This window comes from Chaetura pelagica, unplaced genomic scaffold (genome assembly GCF_000747805.2).
Source record: "Chaetura pelagica isolate M959 unplaced genomic scaffold, ChaPel_1.0 scaffold117, whole genome shotgun sequence".
NCBI lineage: Eukaryota > Metazoa > Chordata > Aves > Apodiformes > Apodidae > Chaetura > Chaetura pelagica.
This window is the reverse complement of record NW_009954185.1, coordinates 8,306,003-8,326,725: the sequence shown is the minus strand read 5'-3', so window position 1 is coordinate 8,326,725 and position 20,723 is coordinate 8,306,003. Positions and strand designations below refer to the sequence as shown.

Sequence of the window (20,723 nt, the reverse complement as noted above, 5' to 3'; positions counted from 1 at the left end):
TGTTAGCTGCAAAAACATTCTAAATAACACAAACAGCACCAATGTCTCTGCTTTCCCTGTATTTCTTTCCATGGCCATAGCAAGACTGACAAGGCATGCAAAAATTATTTCACTCTATGGAGAGCAGTGCATTGCTGCATTTCACTTGAAAGAGAGCAGTATCCAACCATATAATGTCTAACTGGTTCACAGAAATTGCACCAAGCCTATACCCCCACTATTTTTCTTTCCATAGCTATAAATAATTTAAGTTATGAGTCATGTGAAAATAAATTATTCCACTGTGTGAGAAGGTGAGGCCCCATTCATCTTTAAGCTGATTGGTACCCAACTTTGTTAAGTGCCTGTTGTGAACTTCACAGAGAGTATGCATGTCTTTTTATCATGTTGGGAAAGAAAACACAGTGGAAACCATTTCTACCAGCTCTGAAATTACTTCATCACATCTTCCCATACTATTATTGGGACTGTCGGTAGAGAAGTCACAAATGTGGTGTCTTCAAACATAGTTCTCAAGTGGCTCCTTTTCAACTCATGACACAGCGTTGCAGAAGAATGGCTGAAACTTTCCACAGTGCTCTGCTTCCCTGTGTCCCCAGGAATGCAAAGGTATATTAAGAACAGTATTTCTCCACAGGGAGTTCTATGTAAAATGCCCTGATGATCAGTGTTCAGACAATGTGCTGGTCATTTTGGACTAGGAGGTCTTATGGGCTTTCAGTGCATTAGCAAAGAAATCGCAAAGGATTTCTCTTGCTGCAGGAACTCAATATTGTTAAATGACACCTTGCTCATACAAGCTGCCAATCTGCTGCAAATACCAACTGATGTGCCCAAGACAAATGGGACAGATGCAGAAATGGAAAATACAGATGAATGAAAAACCACAGAAGCATTATAATGTAGTAGTCGACAACATAAGTTGAAAGTCTGGCTTAACAGACAACTAAGCATTTAAGCCTCCCATTAGCCCTGAGGATGCTTCATTCCCCTTTCCTCATGCAATTAAAAAAAAACAAAACAAAAAAAAAAAGCAAACATATGATTCACACGAAGGTAGCTAAAACCTTCTTTAAAGTTATAATATTTTGAGGAAAAAATACCAAATATAAGTATTAGTCTGGAGATGAAACTCAGCAACACCATCACAAAAGCTGTGGGCCTGTCTGAATCCAGAAAGAAACCCTGGGTCATCTTGCTATCCACAAACAGCATCTGTGTCTCACTGTCATCTTTGCATTGTTAAATGTAAGTCCAGGCAAAACCCACTAGCAAAGCCCTGGCATCAAGCATGACTACCCTCTGGATCTGCTTATGTGACCCTAGAGCCTTGTGGCATTTGCTGATAAGTCACAGTTTTGGTACATACTTTCAAGTGCTCTTTTAAAATGCCCTTTCTTTGTAGTTATTTCACAAAGCTCTTCATATTCTTTTGGATGCTCAAAACCTAATTTCAGAAGAATGGAAGGGGTGGGAACTTCAGAACAACGAGAAATAAATATTTGTGAAATAAATGTTTATCATCAGTCTTCTGAGGACCTCAAAATAGGAGGGAGGCATGGAATCAGCTATTAATAAAGCTTTTTAATATCAAATAAAGGAACAGAAACTCAGAGGCCTTGTGATACGTCGCATACCACAATTTAACTAGATGAAACAAGCAGTCCGTTATTTTTCTTATCATGTTCTACTGAAGATTAATGGGAATGACTACTCTTGTTCCACCTGTACCTTTTAAAGCTCTGCTCAGCATAATTCATGTCAGGAAGGACCTGGTTCTGACCAGGGTGCACGCATGCACACATGTGCACATATGTGCATATAAACGCACAAGGATTTGCCTTGCTGCATATGACTCAGAGAACAAATTTAAAAGCAGTGATTTTAGGCAGCTTAGAATTTAACATTTCCCATAAGCTGCTTAAAGGCAACTGAAAGGGTAATCAACATGCAACCTTCACTTAGCTGCTGAACAATGATGGATATGTAGATTTCCAAAGCCTCCTCACAGGCGGAAGTGAGGCTTCTCCTTTCAACGGCTGGACAAATATTTGAACTGACTGTGTCTGCCTAATCCTTTGCAGTTTTAAAATGTTACCTAGCTCTGGGAAAATAATTTACTTCCACTTCAACCTAAAATGATTTTGGAAACTTCATACCCTTCTTGTTTTGATTAATGACAGCCTCTTAGGATTAAGAATGCTATTACCAGCATATAGTGGACACCAGTATAGACACACTACCTGCAAAGTGGGCTAGTCTGGTAGTTCCCTTTTATTCCCTGTGTTCGTAATTTCCCTTTGCTTTGCTTTCCTTCTCTTTTCTCATGCTTCTGCAAGTCACCATTGTCCCCTCAACCTTATAACTACTGCTGCCTTGTTGACCCAAGTATTAGTTCCCTGATGAATGCAGACCACAAAGTGCTTTATAAAGCAGCCACAAAACTTTTTAATCCTGTGTCAGAGGTGGGGAAATAGAGGCACAGACAAACAAACAAACTCATACACACTTGAATCCAAGCCCAGTGCACAACCCTGCAAACTACCTTGCCTAGACACTGTGTCAGTCAGCACAGAATTGCAGAATACACATATTGTTCTACATGTTGCTCTACATTACAAATAGTACCAAAGGCACCAATGCTCAGACTGCAATTATTGTAATATTTGCCTGTCACTTTGCAACAAAACTTAAAATCTATTGAATAATTCAGGATAATGTAAGCATAACTTACCAGGCTATACTGTTAATGCTCTGAATAACAGTTCCCACAGTGTCTTAAATAATGCATTCCGGGGATATTTTCCTGAGGTATAAAGATTATTTAACATCCTCAGACTCAATGCATTCAGTGCCACCGTGAAAAAAAATAAATCAAAGAACTTAGGCTTTGGTCTACCCTCCAGAAAACACTGAGGCAGCCATTTTCTGGTATTTTACTGGGAGTTAGAAGTTTTAGTTCCAGTTTTATAATGGGTTTATCTAGAATTTGGGGCAAGTTGTAACACTCCTCTGATTTACTTTATCTGTTTAATGGGGCATTGGTAATTATAACTCGATATTGTGAGGACCAGTACTTGATAAAGAATTCTTACAATTGAACAAAGCACTATGAATCAAAGTAATTCACTGTCAAAATTCTTAGTCAAATTGTAGTTACTTTTGATTTGTGATCTAGGCTTCTGAAAGGTTTGATACTGCAGCACGTTCCACGTAGCCTTTTGTCCTGGAAGATTTTGTGATTATGTGCAGAAGTGTATGGCTGGCTTTCTAAAGTACACGTGATGTTACACCACTCTGCTTGTGACTGCACAGTTCATTGCCTCCGACATGCTTTCCGTGTTTCAGGCAGGAATAATTCCATTTATGCAATGACTTCTATTGGAGAATTTCAAAGGCCAGCATCTTATCAGCTTCATTACATTAAACCTACACACTTCTGCTGGAGAGAGAAGTTTAATTCTCCTTTAAGAAATGTGAAACTGAGGCAGGTAGGGCAGCCTGTGATTTCCCTGCATCAGATAGCTACAAAATTAAATAAGGCTTGTATTACAGCACCTCTAATTTGAGTTTTGCACTTCATCGACATCCTCATTTTCCCTACCACAGTGCTAATTAACTGTAATGTATGATTGCATGATAATCACTACTGAACTGAAGTTTCACTAAGTAGCAAATGAAAGTTCTCTGTTTAATTAGCTTTATGGCTAGGTTGTGGGGCAAGGCATTTTCCTAATTAATAGAATTAAACTTGACTGGGCAGACAGGAATGAGTGTAATTAAAATTTAATCTCCCTCATCCTGAAAACAGGTTGCCCACAAAAGAGAGAGCTTTGTGTAAATGCTCCTAGAGCATGGAAAGGTTGAGGCAGGTTTCAACACATTTCCCTCATGTCACTTTCTCCATTTTCACCTGTTATCTTTGCAATTTCACGAAGAAACTTGTCTTCCAACCCAGATGGTAATCTGTCACATATGGATTTAGGTGTCAGCTATTCTCCTCCAGGACATATCCACTCTGACATTATCCACCAACCAATCAATAAAAGAGTCTGCCAGGCTGCCAAGAGATCAATCACCTCGTAAAATAAACATTATGTCCTATTATTTTCTTATTACAGTTAATTAGATTTATAAAGCACAAAAAGCTTGGAAATTTAGAAAAGCTGTCAGAATAGTTTAGGTCCTGATTTCTCATTTGTGAAAGGGAAGGGATTTACTAAATCTAATGTGAAAAGAAAGGATTTTCATTTAATATTTTTGCTGAACACTAAATTCTTTTTTAAACTTAAAAACATGTTAGTGCAATGCTAGGAGTCCAAACAGTGCAAGCTGTCTTAGGCTGTGACACCAGAATGTGAAGAGGACTGGAGACATAAAGAAATAGACTGATAAGATTCTTTTACTTTCTAGGCTGATAGGCTAAGCTAATTGCAGAAACTACTTTCCCCCACCAACAAAAAGAGAAGCCACAGGAACCCCAGAAACGAAAGTTATTTTTTTCTCCAACTATACCATTTTATCAATCACAATGCTTTTTTAATAAAACCCTGGAGAAGAAGAAATAAGTGCACAGTTAACAATCCCATCTGTAATGAAGACAACAAAAAACATCTCTCCATTTTACAAAGCATGTGGAAAAGTCCAGTACATCATACTCTGGGAAACTCAGATGACCACGTAAGTACATGCAGACCTGAAGTATGTGGTTAAAATGGTGGCTCAGAACTGTGCAAATACATTGGGCTGGCTCTTTATCTACCTTAATTATTCACATAGCCACTATAACCATGATAATTCTATGTTTAATATTTCTGCCTTTTATGCAGGAGGAGCCGAGACTCAGTTGCTGAAGGTTATACCCAATGGCAACAATAAAGGAGCTATTTCAGTGTCTCTTAAAATATAAATCGGAAAAAAGTGGGGAGCTGACATCCCTGGACATCTTCTCTCTGCTAGGTCTCATAAAAAAACCCCAACAAAACAAAACAAAAAGGCCTTGCTCTTACAGTATTAATTTTTTCCATGAAGAGCACAGGGGGAAGTGAGAAAGCTGTGCACTTTTGGACCAAGAAATAATAAACTCTAGACTTATCATATTAACTCAACTTACCTCTACCCATAGTTGTTTTCATTTCCCCTCTTGGAATTGCTACCAGCTCGTGGAACCCATGTGCTTAGTTTCAAGAATCTCAATTTGCTTCTAAAATCTTTAATTTATTTTTTAAAATTAATTTGAATTTAATGAAATAAAATTTAAAACAAAACTGGTATTAAGGACAGCTAAAGATACTGATGCTCACTCTAAAATCTCACAGAAACCATACTAGCTTCCTATGATAAAGCTGCTCCTGATGAAAAGGCCAGCTGTATGCAATTAGCTCATGATAATTCCAATACCTCCTAGCTGATAGTGAATCACAGAAAATTAGCTGGTAATTAAAAATAAACTCCACAAAACTTTTTGAAGACATTACTTCAACCAATTGGGCATCAGTTCTGTACCTGAGAAAACAAAATACTTCAATGAGGGCAAGATCTAGCCATATAAATATCAAACTGTATTTTATGATGAGAAAGCAGTAATATAAGGATGAAAAAAATACTGTCAAGTTTTGAATGTTGGCAGCTATGATTATGTGAGCAGTCAACCCCCAAATTACAGAAAGCACAGCACACTTTTACATAATAAACTGTGGTGGCTGATCCTCAGGGAGCTTTATATTGTTGAATAAATGCAAGGTCTTTTCAACAACTGAAATGCAAAATATGACCCTCCCAAGCATTAATTTAAAGGATTTGGCATTTTCAAAGGGGAGGTTCACAAAGATGAATAACAACTGCAAGTTTCCAGGGAACAGGGATATTGCCTAGTCATGAAAAAACCCCAACTTAGTACACATGAATTTATTTTGTGGGGATAGATGGAACCCTTGGGAGGGAATGAAACTGAATGAGTTACATGGCAGCTGACCCAAGTCTGCAATTTTTTAATGGAAGATAATCTGTTATATTATATTTGCCTGTCATGAACAAGTCTACAGCAGACAAATGAATTGTATGTCTTTAACCTAAAAAAAAATAAATTAAAAAAAATGGCAATTCCCCCTCCCAAAAATAGGGACAGGGCAGAGAAAGTTTCACACACATTCTAGAGTAGATAAATCTGCAGCAACAGTTAACAGGCAGATGTTATCCACAGATTTATTTTTTGGAATCAGCTCTCCACGCACTCTTTTTTTTTTGTCTTCCATTCCATTTTCTTCCTTCTGACAAATTTCACCTGTATCTAAAATTCGTATTTCTTCTCAGTTTTTTAGAAATCCCATGGTTTGATATTTTCATTTTTCTTCACTGTGGCCTGAATCTTCAATTCTTTCTTAGAAAGTCTGGATCCCTCTGGATTCACGTCTACATACCCAAAATTCACTGTCTGATGCCCAGTCAACATATTCCTGTGTGATGTGCTCTGGGTGACCCTGCTCTGGCAGGGGGGTTGGACTAGATGATCTTTCGAGGTCCCTTCCAACCCCTAGGACTCTATGATTCTATGATATGTCCCCATCAGTCAGTGTCCAATTGCTCACTTTTCTGATCCCCTCCCTAGGTTTCTGACCACTTGCAGCCACCTACCACCTACCTCTCTTTTCCTCCTGCAAAACCCACACATTTTCTGCTGGTGGCCATCATCTTCCTGGCTCTGCAACACGTCATCCACCACTTCTGGTTTTACTACCAACTCTACTGATCCTTCTCTCTTTCTGCCTCCCTCTGCCCCTCAGTCAGATGCTCTGTCATGCTATCACACACCAGATTTGCCTCTGCACCGACAACAGTTGACTCCCTCTTTTCTTTAGAAAAGTGGGGAAAAAAAACAGAATCCTGATTCTTAGTCACCTCCCAGTCTTACCATGCCTTGAAACAGAGCTGGGACAGATGACTATGGCCCCCTCACTGGACATGTTGCAGAGCTTTCTGCTGAGCTGCTGCAGCTGCCTGCCAGATGCTGTTGCCATTTCCTGCACATCGGGTTGATCTTATTTGTTCTTTGTCTTGAGACTGGATAACATCAATGTAATGACATAAAATGACTGTGGCCTCATCTATAAGGCTATCACAGATAGGCCTTAATGTTTGCTTCTTTAATCCACATTTAGGGAGCTACTTTGAAAATGTTTTTGTAGCTACCTGGGAGCTTGTGCTCTGTCCTGATTTCCTAGTCTTACTCATCTCTTCTAAACAAACAGCTCTTCTGATAAGCTGAACTTGACCATTGCTCTTCCATCAGCTACTTGGTCTTCCCTCTCTCAATACTGATCTTTATGAGGGCTTTTTCTCAAAACAGACCATCTTGCATCTTGCTCATGTCCTTCCAAAACAAAATCAAACTCAAAACTTTCTCTGTTACTTAATATTCCCTTTTGGCTTTAGTCCTCCATTTGTCACTCTTGTTAAATAAATTTAGAAAATGTCCTTTGCATCTTCTTCTTTCACCAACTACAGGTCTACCTGTTATCTCTGCAGTGTATTCCATGCATATGGTTGATTCATCTGCCAAAGAATTCCCTGTAGAAGCATTTACTGGGTTGTACTATAATACAATCTTCTTGGTATTTTCCAAAGAGGTTACAAAGTGTGTGTTCTCAGAAACCTGCCAGTACTCAAGCACTGAACAGGATCATTGTTTTCATTACAAAAGTCCTCATTCTCCTCTCATTTAATATTTTTTTTTAATTACTTTTTTCTTCAGTTAGGTGGCTGCATCTATTGTTTCATAGTCCTCAATCACTCACTGTCTGCCTTTGGCACAAACACTTCCATTTTCTTAATCATATGGATTTTGTCAGAAGAAAAGTGTTAGGAAGACTAAGAGACAGGGAGAATCTTTGCTGCTGCTGCAACATCTACACAGAAAATCTGTTGGTCTCCATAAATCACTTGAGCAGTTTGAGATTCACACAAATCTGCCTTTACCAAAAAGCTGTATCTGCTTGCTTCCTGAAAATGGCATTTGATCTCACAATGCTTGAAATATGTGGAAGCACTCTAAAATGGTTAGAAATTGTTTGTCAGAAGGTAATTCAAAGAAAATTCAGCTATTCTAATTGAATATTTAATTGCACATTTAATCTGTGCATCACATATGTAGAAAATTACTATTTTTGTTTCTCCTTAAAGCACTAGTCTAGTTACTGGAGAACCCAAATTTTCATTAACATCATTCCTTACATCAGTCCCATGCTCATGAATTTATTTAGGTGCTGACTTCTCATGCAAGGCAAAGATGTTCCTCTGTCCATTCTCCATTCTGTGTCACAGAATTTGTGCATGTGAACATAGAAGAGGTTTTTGTATTTAATTTGTTATTGTTTTTAGGATAAAAGACAGACCTTGTCCCCAAGACCTGTACTTGCCTTGTGTTCAGCATGGAGGGGGCAAATGTATTTTTTGTTTTGATTCATGGCTGTAGTGGCTTGTGATCATATCTAATCTCTTCTATTTTCTAATAGCTCTTTGCTTACATGTACAGAAAGGCAAACTCAAATTGTGTTTATATTTTAACATGCACTTATTTCTAGTTACAAACACTGGTAAGTTGTTACAGCTTGAAAACAGAGTTGTGTAAGGGGTCTGATGGAAGCAAAGTTGCTGTATAATGCACTATGAAAACTCGATCTTGATTTTACTATTGGGAAGTTTACTCTTGGTTTAAACAGATGAGAAGCAGGGAGAAAGTAATCAGGGAGAAAGAATGGCTCAAAATAAACCACTTGAGTAAACACTTAAGGGTTGTTAAAAGACAACACATACTTCAACAACTAACTTCTAAAATTCTACCCCCTGACTCCAGACAGCTTGTGAATAAGCTTTGGCAAATGGGCTACTAACTGCTGTTGATAAAAATTAAGTATGATTCCTCTGGAGCAAGACATTTTTCTGAGGGAGTTACACAGAAGGTAGAAGGAAACCCCATAGGAACTGTAATTTTGTGCTGCATTGACTGACATGGGAGAGGAGAGCACAGGCCTCTTTGCACGACTTCATTCACATCCACTTTTTTCTTATATTTTGTTTCTACTGTTAAGATCAAGAAGAGTCATATTATTTTTCACTGGTCAGTACTCTGAAGTGGAACAGGTACTCCAGTTCAGATATATTTTCAAGGCAAGTGAAGTGGACACCTTTTAGGCTGGGATTAGACTATTTGCATGTGCTTACGAGCATGTTATTGTGATAGGATATGAGTTCGGAGAGTGCCAGCTGTTCCATGTTATTTCCCAATGCACATACCTTTAAGCTTGTGCAAACAGGAGGTATCTTAGTCATATGATGTAAAACCTCTAATCCCATCAGGAATGGCCAAGGCTGACACGCTTATTTTTCCTTGGGGTCACCTATTCTTCTGACCATAGCCTAAGAAATGGGACATGGTGGGACTCCTGAGAGAAGTAAAAGGCACAAGGTCCAGAATCAAAGCTGATGACCACTGAGAGCTGATGCATCGAAGAGAGGGTGGACATTCTAGCTCAGTATCCTTGGCAGGGGCAATATGGGCTGTGGGGATCAAAGGAAGAGTCACACAAGGTGCAGTCTATACAGAGGCATGAGGATAACAACCTCTATTTTAAAACTAAACCAGTAATTTTCAATACCTCTTTTTTTCTGAGGTTCTTGACTTGAAATTGCACAAGGATTCAATTTTCTGAAATGTCTGAGAAATTTTCCCCTAAAAGCCTGAAGTGTATCTGGCTGATCACATAAAAACCTTCTATCACTTGACACTCCCAGGAATCATGATTAAAATGTTCTGTTTGTTTGGGTCAGCTTCTTCATAGAGGCTCTAAGCATTTAGTGTATCTCAATCTGTTTCCATTTGCAAAGTTTTGCATATTTTTCCAGTGGAGATACCAAAATAGTAAATTAAAGCCTACAGAGACTAATCCTGTCTTTCCCTTAGTTACTTTTGACAGACTCTAAGCAATATGCATATTACTGCTCTGGGATATCCCAGAGCAATTCAACCCAGATAGCTTTATTTATGTGCAGCAAGCAAAGAGAAGCTACTTATTAGCTTAAATGAAAAGCTGCTCTAACTAGTCATCACTGTACCTTTGACTGAGAGTGAGGCTAAGTCATCATTTTCTATATGCTACTTTCCAAACCAAATCATGAATATGAAGCACTGTATCAGCAGAATGTTAAGAAAATTTAACGTGCTGTACTCCAAGTCACTCTAGCATGAAGCAGCAATGTAGGAGTACAACTAGTTTATTAACTACATGAATTATTTTAAAGATATACCACAGCAGTAAAAGGCCATTTCAGGTGCTGTGATTACCAAGGGAAATGTAATCAGAAGAAAATAGAATAAAACAAGCAGGTCTTTGCGCTTCCTGGCATTGCCAGATGTCCTTTTCCAGAAACCCACTCCTGCATGTCATCTTGTGACTGACATGTATGCTGACATTTGCTGGTACTGTGGCACTCTGACTGCATTGGAGGTGATAAATGCCAGCAACTCACCTCATTTGAGCTTATTCTTTCACAACATTTGCATGTATGTTGGTTTTTTTTCCCTTTTTTTGAGAGAACATTGGAAAATGCTAATGGATTATTATGGCTAATGGCTCACAATGCTTATGTTCCTCAAAAACTGTATGTGTCTAATGTGGAGAAAGCTAAACAGACTTCTTCACGTGTCTTTAAAAAAACCCAAAACAAATATTCAAGTTGCTTGAGATGGGGGCTGGGCTCTCTTTCCAGGTAACTAGCAGCAAGACAAGAGGATATGACCTCAAGCTGCTCCAGGGGAGGTTTAGGTTGGTATCAGGAAGTCCTTCCTCATGGCGAGGGTGATCAGACACTGGAATGGACTTCTCAGGGAAGTGGTGGAGGCACCATTCCTGGATGCACTCAAGGAAAGGCTGGATGTGGCACTTAGTGCCATGGTCTAGCTGATGTGGTGGTGTTAGGGCATAGGCTGGACTTGATGATCTTAAAGGTCTTTTCGAGCCTTGGTGATTCTGTGAGAAAGGTGAGCTGGGAAAAGCTGTTTTTTCATGTCCCAGGACCTGCTCTAGGTGCCAGTACAACACCTATCAACACCAATGCCATGCAATGTAGAGCAGGCACCAATATGCCTTGCACTGCATGAAGTACCACAGACATCACACTACAGGATACTGCTAATGGGAGATACACAGAAAGCAGCCTCTGGATCTCAAGTAGGAGTAGTCAAGCAGCTATGAACAGAAGTTGATTCTATAAGCAACATCTAGAAGTTTAAACTCTTGAGGAGAGAATTTAAATTCCTTTTAATTTAAAATGCTGATGTATGGGAAGCAATTTAACAGGGAACATAATTCAAGCTTTATAGCACAGTATCTTAGTGATTCTAATGCAATACATTCCTCAAAGTTATGCAGAAGTAAATCCTGTGGCTGTGCACCTTTAAATGGAAGTTACACACTTCAGGAGGGAACTTAGGTTACCTTTCAGCGTGCTATTTTAGTAATGTTTTCTCTAATGCTTCTTATACACTTAGGAAAAAGTCATGTATACCTTTGGTAAAATGATGGTCTCACTTAAACGGAAACCTAGGAATTTTCTGTAGCAATCTAATTGAGGAGAACTTTTTTGTATTAGGGTTCCTACTTTTAAGGAGGTCTCTTCAGAGCTAAGGAAGAAAACTAGAACAGTGCTTAAACTAAAAAAATAGAAGTTCATACACATGATTGAATTTGTGCCTGTCTTGCATTTGCCTCTGAGACAAATCTTAGTTCAGAAGACCTGCTTCAAATCTATTGACTTGATTCTGAAGTCATTGAGACACTTGTTATATGAAAAGTGTGGGTGTATGTGACACTAGTTCTATTTGCCTTGGTGCAAACTTGACTGATGCATGTATTTCACAGAAGTTACCTTGCACAGGGATACATTTTACTGTCAAACTTTTACTGTCACATAAGGCGAGTCAGAGATACTAACTAAACAAAACCTGAGTTCATCCTAGGTAGTTCCTCCTGCTGCAAAAACTTCCCCATTTGGGCAATCAGTGAAAAAAAAATAGTACTCTTAATACTTAACCAGACACAGCCAAACAAAGGTAGTATCATAACTAAAGAAAGCTAATAATTGACGTATCAGATTAACAACTGCATCTTACTAATGATAAACAATAAAAATAACCTGCATCTCTTTCTGGTGCCCCTTTCTAAAAAAAAGAGGAAACATTTTTAGTTTCATGTGAATTGATCGGGACTGACAAGATGCAATTCTAAAAGCTTTAGTCAATTTAATCCAATTTAGAAAAAAAGCCTAAAACAAATTTTAAGCAATTTGACTAATAGAATGATGGAGGGAATCATAACTGTTCACAGATATTCTGTAGCCAGGAAATGAAGCCAAATTGGACAGCTAAACTGTTCATTGTGAGTTTTTCACTTAGTGTTAGTGTGTTCTGAATGAAAAGAGAGGGAACCCTTCAACATCTGAGTCATATTCTTGTATCAAACATACGTAAAACATTAATTTTAAATGTTTAATCTAATGAAACTTCTCAGTTCATAGTTAACAAAACACGACACAATTCGCTTCACTGAAACTCATTCCATAACAAACTCCTCACAGAAACAATTCCATTTTCAAAATGAAATTCACTTTCAGAGTTTCACTTTTTTGTATCCGTAACCAATCTGAAATGCATTTTCCTGCTGTAATAGGCTGCAATTATGGAAGATAAAAAAGAGTATTTACTATGTCAGCCTAATAAAGCCACTGCAAAAATTCCCTTTTATTTCAATAAACTTTTATTTGCTCCTTTGACTGAAATAATTTATTAGTTTTTATGCTCCTACTCTTCTAGGTTTCTTAATGATAAGCAAGGTTAAAGAGCAGAGTTAGTGGGCAAATCGTTCAGCCCTAAGGCATTTCTGATGCTCCCACTGAAGCACAGTCAAGTATTTAAGCATGTAAGTGCCACATTTCTTTGCTGCATCTGAATGCAAAGGGATGGGGGCCTGTTTCAAGGAAGTAGAGAGCACACCACACTGCTGGGTAACCATGACAATGAGACAGCAGGAAGAAGAAATGTTTGACTAAACAGCATCTAGCCACATAACCCCAGCGTAACACTGCTCTAGTTAAACAATATGCCAGAGGGCTAAGAAGGGCTACTTAGTGTTGCACAATAAATAAAATGCCCCATCTCTAGGTGGAGATGTACAGAGACCTTTCTGTCTCCTCAATACATGTCCACCATGATCACCTGAGCTTGGGGCAAAGATCTATTTGTGCACATTAAATAATACTGCTGCATTTAGCCAGAGCTGGTGGCAGATTATCAATGTAACATCATATTGCTATTAAAACCACTGATGTTCCAGCTCAGCTGAACTGTGCCTCCCACAAAATTCCACTGTCAAGCTTACCTATGAAAATGATGAAAAATAGAAAGTTAGGTCAGCAAAGTAATACACATCTTGCTATTAGGAAACATCTATGGGGCATTGGGAAGTTAGGTGGCACTTTATAGATGTTTATGGATTTTGCTCCATAACCTTTAGAAATCAAGTAATGCTCCTCTTCCTCTGCTTAAAAATTATATTTGCTCTGCACAGTTCCTTTATGTCTATGTGTCTGGTGCCGGGAAGCTTCACTATTCTGGGGCACAAGAGTGCCTCAGGGGCAGTTAAATCCCTGAGGCAGAGATGGAGCACATCAGACAAAAGATCCTACCTTTTACGCCATGCCAGAAGCCTGTGGCTCTTCCTCTTGCTCTAATTCACTTTTTTAGAGAAGCCACAAAGCAAGCCCCTGTCTCTCTCAGGTATCTTTTGGAGTCACCCCCAGTCCTTCTCTACTGTAAGCTCTGGAAGAAGAATGCTCCCTTGCTCAGCTTGTCTGCCATCCTTCTGTAGCTGCCCTCAGGCAGACTAGATCTTTCTTTGGTTTTTGATCCAGTTTGGCAGCTGGATTTAAACAATCTTCAGAAATCTGTACTAAGTCTAATATGGTCAGACTTCACTTCTTCTTCACCCTCATAAGTTCTTTGCAAATGAGACTCCTGCTTCTACATAAGTTGTATCTAATATAATAAAAATGCTGACCTGATCAATCTTCTCACTGAGGGCAGATTACGGCTGGATGCATGAAAAGGATACACAGCGGGAAGGATGCACAGAAACCAAAGCAAGGGAGCTGAGGACCACAGAACCCCTGACATATAGAATACAGGGGATATTAAAAAGTGGGTAGGAAGCAATAAGCAATCCTGGGTCACAATGTCTTTTAATCCTCTGGCTCCCTTTCTGTCTGTATCAGCTGATTTCTGTGGGATGACTTGGTAGGCATTTAAGGAAATGAACTACACTGTTCTGTTATGTGTAGCACAATAATCGACAGCATCAAATTAAATTTGCATCAAGCTGGGATCACCCAGTTGCAATGGTAGGAGAAATTAAATAGCATTTATTAGATGGAGAATATGGAACTCCTTCTGCCTGGGATGTGTCTCTTCTCGTAGCTGACAAAAGCCCCTGTGGTTTGGCTTATTAAGAGCCAAGTTGATAGCAAAGCTGAAGGGAAAAAAGGAGCATTCTCCTTTGTGTGCAAACCCAGCTGAGAGAAGACTTGAGTTTGAGACTGACTTTTAAAGAACAGCAAAAGACTAATGAATTTTTATCCCAGTCAACATTAATACATCTGAAGGTCCCTCTAAAAAGACACAGAACTCCTACTTCACTACAAGATCAGGTAAGTGATATAGTGAGAAAGTTGCTGTGGGCGAGGGGGTTGGACCAGATGACCTTTAAAGGTCCCTCTCAACCCAAACCATTCCATGATTCTATGATTCTATGAAAGAATCTGAGGTAAAAAAAGACTTTTTCAGCTTCCAGAAATAAAAATTTTCTCCCACAGTAGACTTCCTACAGACTATGCAGCTACATGAACATATTCCATGTTAAAACTTTCTCCCTAACAATTTTTTCCCCTCTTTGATTGACTTTTGATATAAAGCAGACTGCACTCTGCATTAACAAAGGAGCTTGATTCTTGGAGGTACAATGAACTGTCATTTCCCACTGAGCCTGTGAAAGGGGTCGACATGCAAAACTGCTGAAGGTAGGTCCCTTGTAGTACTTGGAAATTGCATTCCTGTTGATACATTGTGAAAAGACCAGGAGAAATACTAGTTTCAATCCTGACTTTGTGCTGTACTCTGTGATTTGAATCCATCTCAGCTTTTATGACAGAACAATAGAGCAAGAAATACGATTTTGCAAACAAAGTGTAGAACTCTCAGTTACATTTAATGGGGCTAATTTTCCACCTTTTGGCAAATAAAGCATGTTTACATATGTTCTTTCTTAAAAAACTCCTTTTTGCTTTTGTAGGTATAGTTGCCACTTTTCTACACTAAACAATGAATGACATTCCAAACTACTAAACAGAAACCTGTGAACATTTTCAGTAAACTCTTTTTCCTATTGTATGTCTGTTGAATGCTTAGAACAGACTAGTCTTGATTTTTTAAGAGAATCATCTAGAAATTTCTTACTTATTTAGAAAAATAATATTTTTATTTATTTCATTAATTTTAAAATAAAAAAGTTCTCCAATTTCCCTGTTTTCCTTGTAAAAAAATAAGAAATAAAAGTGGCAACAGATTTGCATAAAATACCAGTAGGGTAGAAGTGCACTATTCAGGAAATCACCTACAAGTGAGCTAGAACTACAAATTAATAAATTGCAAAATCTCCACCTTCAAGTACTCAAAAGTTCAGAAGTTTCTTTGAGTCTTATTTAAGCCTCTTGAATCTAAGCAATGACATAGTCTCAAATAGTAGCTGCACTATGTGAAGTGTCTTAGAGAGGACGATGCCAAAATGGACTGAAAAATCTTAGACTTCCCAAGAAAAACATTCTTTATGGTCAACATTATTTGCTAAATTCAATCTAAACATATTAAAGCTTTTGCTCAACCCACAATTGCATTTTTCAATTAATATATTAATTATTCCTCCAGTTTCTCTCAGCTTTTTTCACATGCCTTGTCTCTTCACTTTCCTTTAATAGACAACGGCATATATTTTTTCTTATTTAGAAATATAACCTCTCCTAAAATGTCGTTCCTATGAAAAACCTCATTTGGAGAAGCTGTGACATCTGATGGCCTTGAAAACTCTGCCCAAGAAAGACAGGATGTGACAGCTGCATGATCCCTGAAGATACTTTAAAGGCCATGCAATAGATAATCCATTGCTCTTACCACACAGATGTAATGTTGCTACTAGAGCGAACAATGAACCATATATATAAGGAGTAACTGTGGGCCAGTCAAATCAAGAAGAGTAAAGAGAAGAAAAATCACAGGAGAAAACCTGAATTGATTACACTTTTGTTTCCTACAGGATTCAGAGGAAAGAATATATGCACACTGCATTTCCCCACCTCAGCCTTTTCCAGGCTTTACACATGAGCAAGAGAAGCCAGGAAAGCATCAATATTACTCCACCAAAATGGTCACTTTTGCACTCAGAAGATGTAAATTTTAGAAAGCAGTCTTCACTAAGAGCTGCCTGCAAAAGTTATAGAAGAAGCTCCACTGCTCAGCTTAAGTGCAGGTTCCTTTGTGCACAGATTTAAATGGGAAGTTACTTTACCTTCAGGGAAGCAGAATCTAAACCAGAAATCTCACAGCACCATACATTAGATAAATATTATTAATTGCAATTATATTAAATGCAAATAATATATTTTTACCATTTTATGATGAAGAGTATTTCCTAAAATGACAATAAAGGTTCAAAAGAAATGGCCTGGTTGGTTTGTTAAACCATGAGTTAATTTCAAGTTGCTGCTTATTTTAACAAAATAATAAAGAATCTGCAGCATCATAAAAATAGAGATTCTATTTCTTATATTTTTTCCTCATTAAAAAGGGGAAAAGAAAAAATGTGAACGTGCTAGGGCATATGGTTTGAGGATCAGTTAACATTTCATTTTGTCTGTAGCACTAATTACAGACTTGATATAAATAAATAGTGTTTCATATTAGTTCTATGGCCAAACTTCTAAATTTAGAATAATTTTAAAATTTTTTTTCATGATGCAGTTTCAATAATAAACATTATGATCAAGTCTAGGTGTATGTTACAGAATTAAAATGCCTCCTTTTTAAGCACTTGGTGGAATCACTGTTACTGCTCTGCTATGGCTTAGCTAGTCTGCCTGTAAAAATGAAGATTTATTTTTATGTGGCTTGAACTAAAATGACTAATTTTTTATGTGTGCTCACCCTTAACTATTAACATTGTGTGCAATGGCAGTTTAAATGTTTTATTTTCAAATAAACAGGCAAATGGACTGTTATTTCTATAAATATTAACAGGATCATGCCCAAGCACTGGGATTTTTCAGCCTGGAGCAAGAGGAAACCACACATTTTCTGTTTATTTTTGTGGGTTTTACTATTTTAAGTAACATCTAGCCCTGGACTGAGGATATTCTGACATTTCTGGTTACTTTGAAGGAAAAAAGTCCCAATAGTTTCTTAGCAAGTTAGGTCAACTTATGCTAAGTCACTGAGAAATAAAAACTGTTCCCTGTGACAACAATATATGCAATGTCCTCCTGGATGTCCATCACAAAGTTTCTTGCAATAAAGCTCAAAAGAAATACATAGGAAGATGGGAAAACAGATGATGGAGGGCCTGGTCCTAATAACATGTATCCAAATGTGCCATTAAGTGTGATTCTGCAGGGATATTTGAGAACTGTTGCTGTCTCCTTAACTGAGAACAGATGTTGATAGTGATATCAGATGCTCTCTTTTGCTCTTTCTTCCCCTGACCTCAGTTTTAAAACACTCATGAAGGACAGGATGCTCAGGTTCTTGTGCTGCCTTTGGAACAGCAAAATCTGAGCATCTGCTGTATGGTTTAGACCTGTGCAGCAGTAAATGCTGTTTTGGTTTTCCTTTGTAGCTGGCTACATATGTTTTGAAGCGGGAGAAATGGACAGTTCTTTTTGAGCAATACCTCTGCATCTTTTGCTTGGCTTCTCTTCGTAACCAGTCGCTTATCTGAAGGTTAAAAAGTATTGGTTGAGAATTTTAACTTGCTTTTTGAATGGAAAAATGCAGACACAATTAGGTGACTGAAGTTTTACAAGGGTATAGAACTATCCTTTGAAACTGAAGGCTTTCTGCAGCCCAGAGTTGTTCCTCTAAATCTCTGGTAAGTTTGAAATGCTTTGACCTCTGCATCTCATTTCCTTGCAGTAATAAAATGCCAATAAACAGAGAGAAAAATTATTGAAGTAGGTAAATAAATAGGTAAATCAGGGAAGGAGAAAGTTAATGAACTACATTGCAATCACTGTGCCAGTATTGCCACAACTTAAAAGTATTGATTAAATAACTGAATATTTACATCTTGTACTGGAACTGCTGAAGGCAAATGATGCATTGCAAAGCAAACAGAAGCTGACCTTTGCACGTTTTCCCATCAGGCTGCAGGGTGAATCCAACTGGGCAACTGCATCGTACCCCTGTCGCGGTGTCTTTGCAAGTCCGATCACAGCCTCCGTTATTGACAGCACATGTTTCTGCAGAATGAAAGAGAAAGAGAGAGAGAGAGGGAGAAAGGGAGTGTAATGAAATGTTCTGGGGGAGGGGAGAGGCACAAACTCTTTGGGGCAATATTACAACGGTTGTGAAAGCAACCTGAGTTTAAGCAAGCCAACTGCAGCAAGCTCTCAAGGTCGTCAGGGCCCATGTACTGGTTTTGACTGGTAAATCATTTCCGCAGGTCAGGATTTCCTTCTTCCCCCAAACTGGTGGTTTTATTTATTATATTTAGTTAGTGATTTTGGACTGTCTTAGACAATAGGATGGGTTATTACATATGAAACAATTTTAAAAAGGAAAAAAGTGATCGCCTTTAAAAGCAGAACCAAACATTCAGTCTGTTTCGTATCAGTCACTGTCTAGCCAAAGCCTTTTAAGGTTCATTTTTTTAAGTGATGCTGTAGGCATAATGAACTTTAAAAAGCAGGAGAAAGCAAAGCAGAGTGCTAGACTTGGAACTGAAAATTTAAAATCCTTAGTTAAGAAAGAGTTAATGGAAAATGAACTACATATATCACTTTGACAAGAATCTACATGCCCAATCTGTTCTTACTGAACTACAAGCAAAAGGCATCTGGGTTTTGTCCACTTAAAGCTTTTTGCAAATTGAAAGGAGTTTGGAGTGGGTGGGAGGGCATAATTGAGGTCACTGAACCCATTCCAAGCTGTGTCATTGAAATTTCCCAGTGCTTGTAGTATGTAGAAGGGTGGCTGGGCAAACACAGGCAAGAGAAAGCTGCAATACTTCTAAGCTTTTACAACAGTGGGAAATGACTATTAGGTACCACTACATTAAAAAAAAAAAATCAACTTCATTACAGAAAAACCAAAAACCCCTCCTTCGTTGCCATTATCTGCTGTTCCTCCTGTGTGCACATGCGCACACTGTACACATACATATGCACACATACCCACACACACGTACATAAAATAGATAAAAGGCAAGTGCAATGATTAACTTCGCTTTGATCCAGAGAATAGAGTGGATGTAAGGATGCCAATTTAGCGCGTCAGTCCGAACTGTGCATTTATCTGAAAAGTATTTACTTCAGAGACCAAGTCCTTTTAATAGTATCTTTTTCAGTTGCTCTGGCTTTGATTAAATTAAAATATCCCCCTGCCCCCCAGGACTGCCATTATTCTACTCAGCTCACCTCATTCTGGCTTTCCCTAAAGAGGCTTTGTCATTACCTACTCAGATTTACAGACTCCTATTGCTGAATATTCACAGTCTGTGTCACAATTGTACCCTGTGGACAGAGTCTAACAATAAGATATAGGATATGCTAATTGGGAATTGCCTAAGAACAGTACATTGATCAAAAATTATTTACATAGAACAGAAAAGGCTTTATCTTTCAATTGACCATTACGAAAAGATTTTTATTTTAAAGTAGCCTCTGTGAATGCCCTCAAGGTGAACTCAGACTGGCCCTTTGGAGGGACTTCATTGCTTCAAAATAAGAGAAAAAAAAGTGTAACTGCTTATTTTTCTTTGCACTGGCACAGACCTCAGCATAAGTTGTGGAATAAGCTGCTGACACTTAAAAAACAAGGGTTTGGGGCACACATGCATTAATAGCACGGGATGGAACTCAGCAGCCCATATACATTCACACATGCTGTACTAGATAGATTTTAAATTTTTACACCATGTGTGCTATTTAATGACATCATGTAGAAAAAGCAATCACTGTACAAATGGATTTGCATATAACTGCCAGCAAGCAAGCTAACAAATGGATTGACATGTTTTCTGGAACAGCTTTCTGAAAATGAAGCTGAGTCTGCAACTCCTTACTTTCAGGCAGAGTTCTTGCACACCTTAGGTACAACTTGCAGGACCTGAACCAAACTGTTTAGGTAATATAGTGCTGATTTTCATTTACTCCCCTGGGAAGGACTATTTTATAGACTTAGATGCTGACTCTGCTGCTTGAACAATTCTGTAACTGTCAATGCCGGCATTTGCATTTGAATGTGAATGTGTGTGTGTCCTCATAGGCCAACATATAAAACGATTTTATGTTTCAGAAAAGGGGAAAAAAGTTTCAGGTAATTTACAACTTTTTTTACTTGGTCACAGTTTAAT

At 38.2% G+C, this 20,723-nt stretch overlaps 1 protein-coding gene across 1 annotated transcript in view; it reads right to left on the bottom strand.

The window, feature by feature from the left end:
- The window catches only part of SCUBE1 (signal peptide, CUB domain, EGF-like 1), a gene marked incomplete at its 5' end in the record, with an annotated part of 211,088 nt that overhangs the window by 50,055 nt on the left and 140,310 nt on the right, over positions 1–20,723 (bottom strand). The window contains one exon of the mRNA XM_010002978.1: positions 18,493–18,609. Coding sequence (XP_010001280.1) covers positions 18,493–18,609 — 117 coding nt within the window. The remainder of the gene's footprint in view (positions 1–18,492; positions 18,610–20,723) is intronic.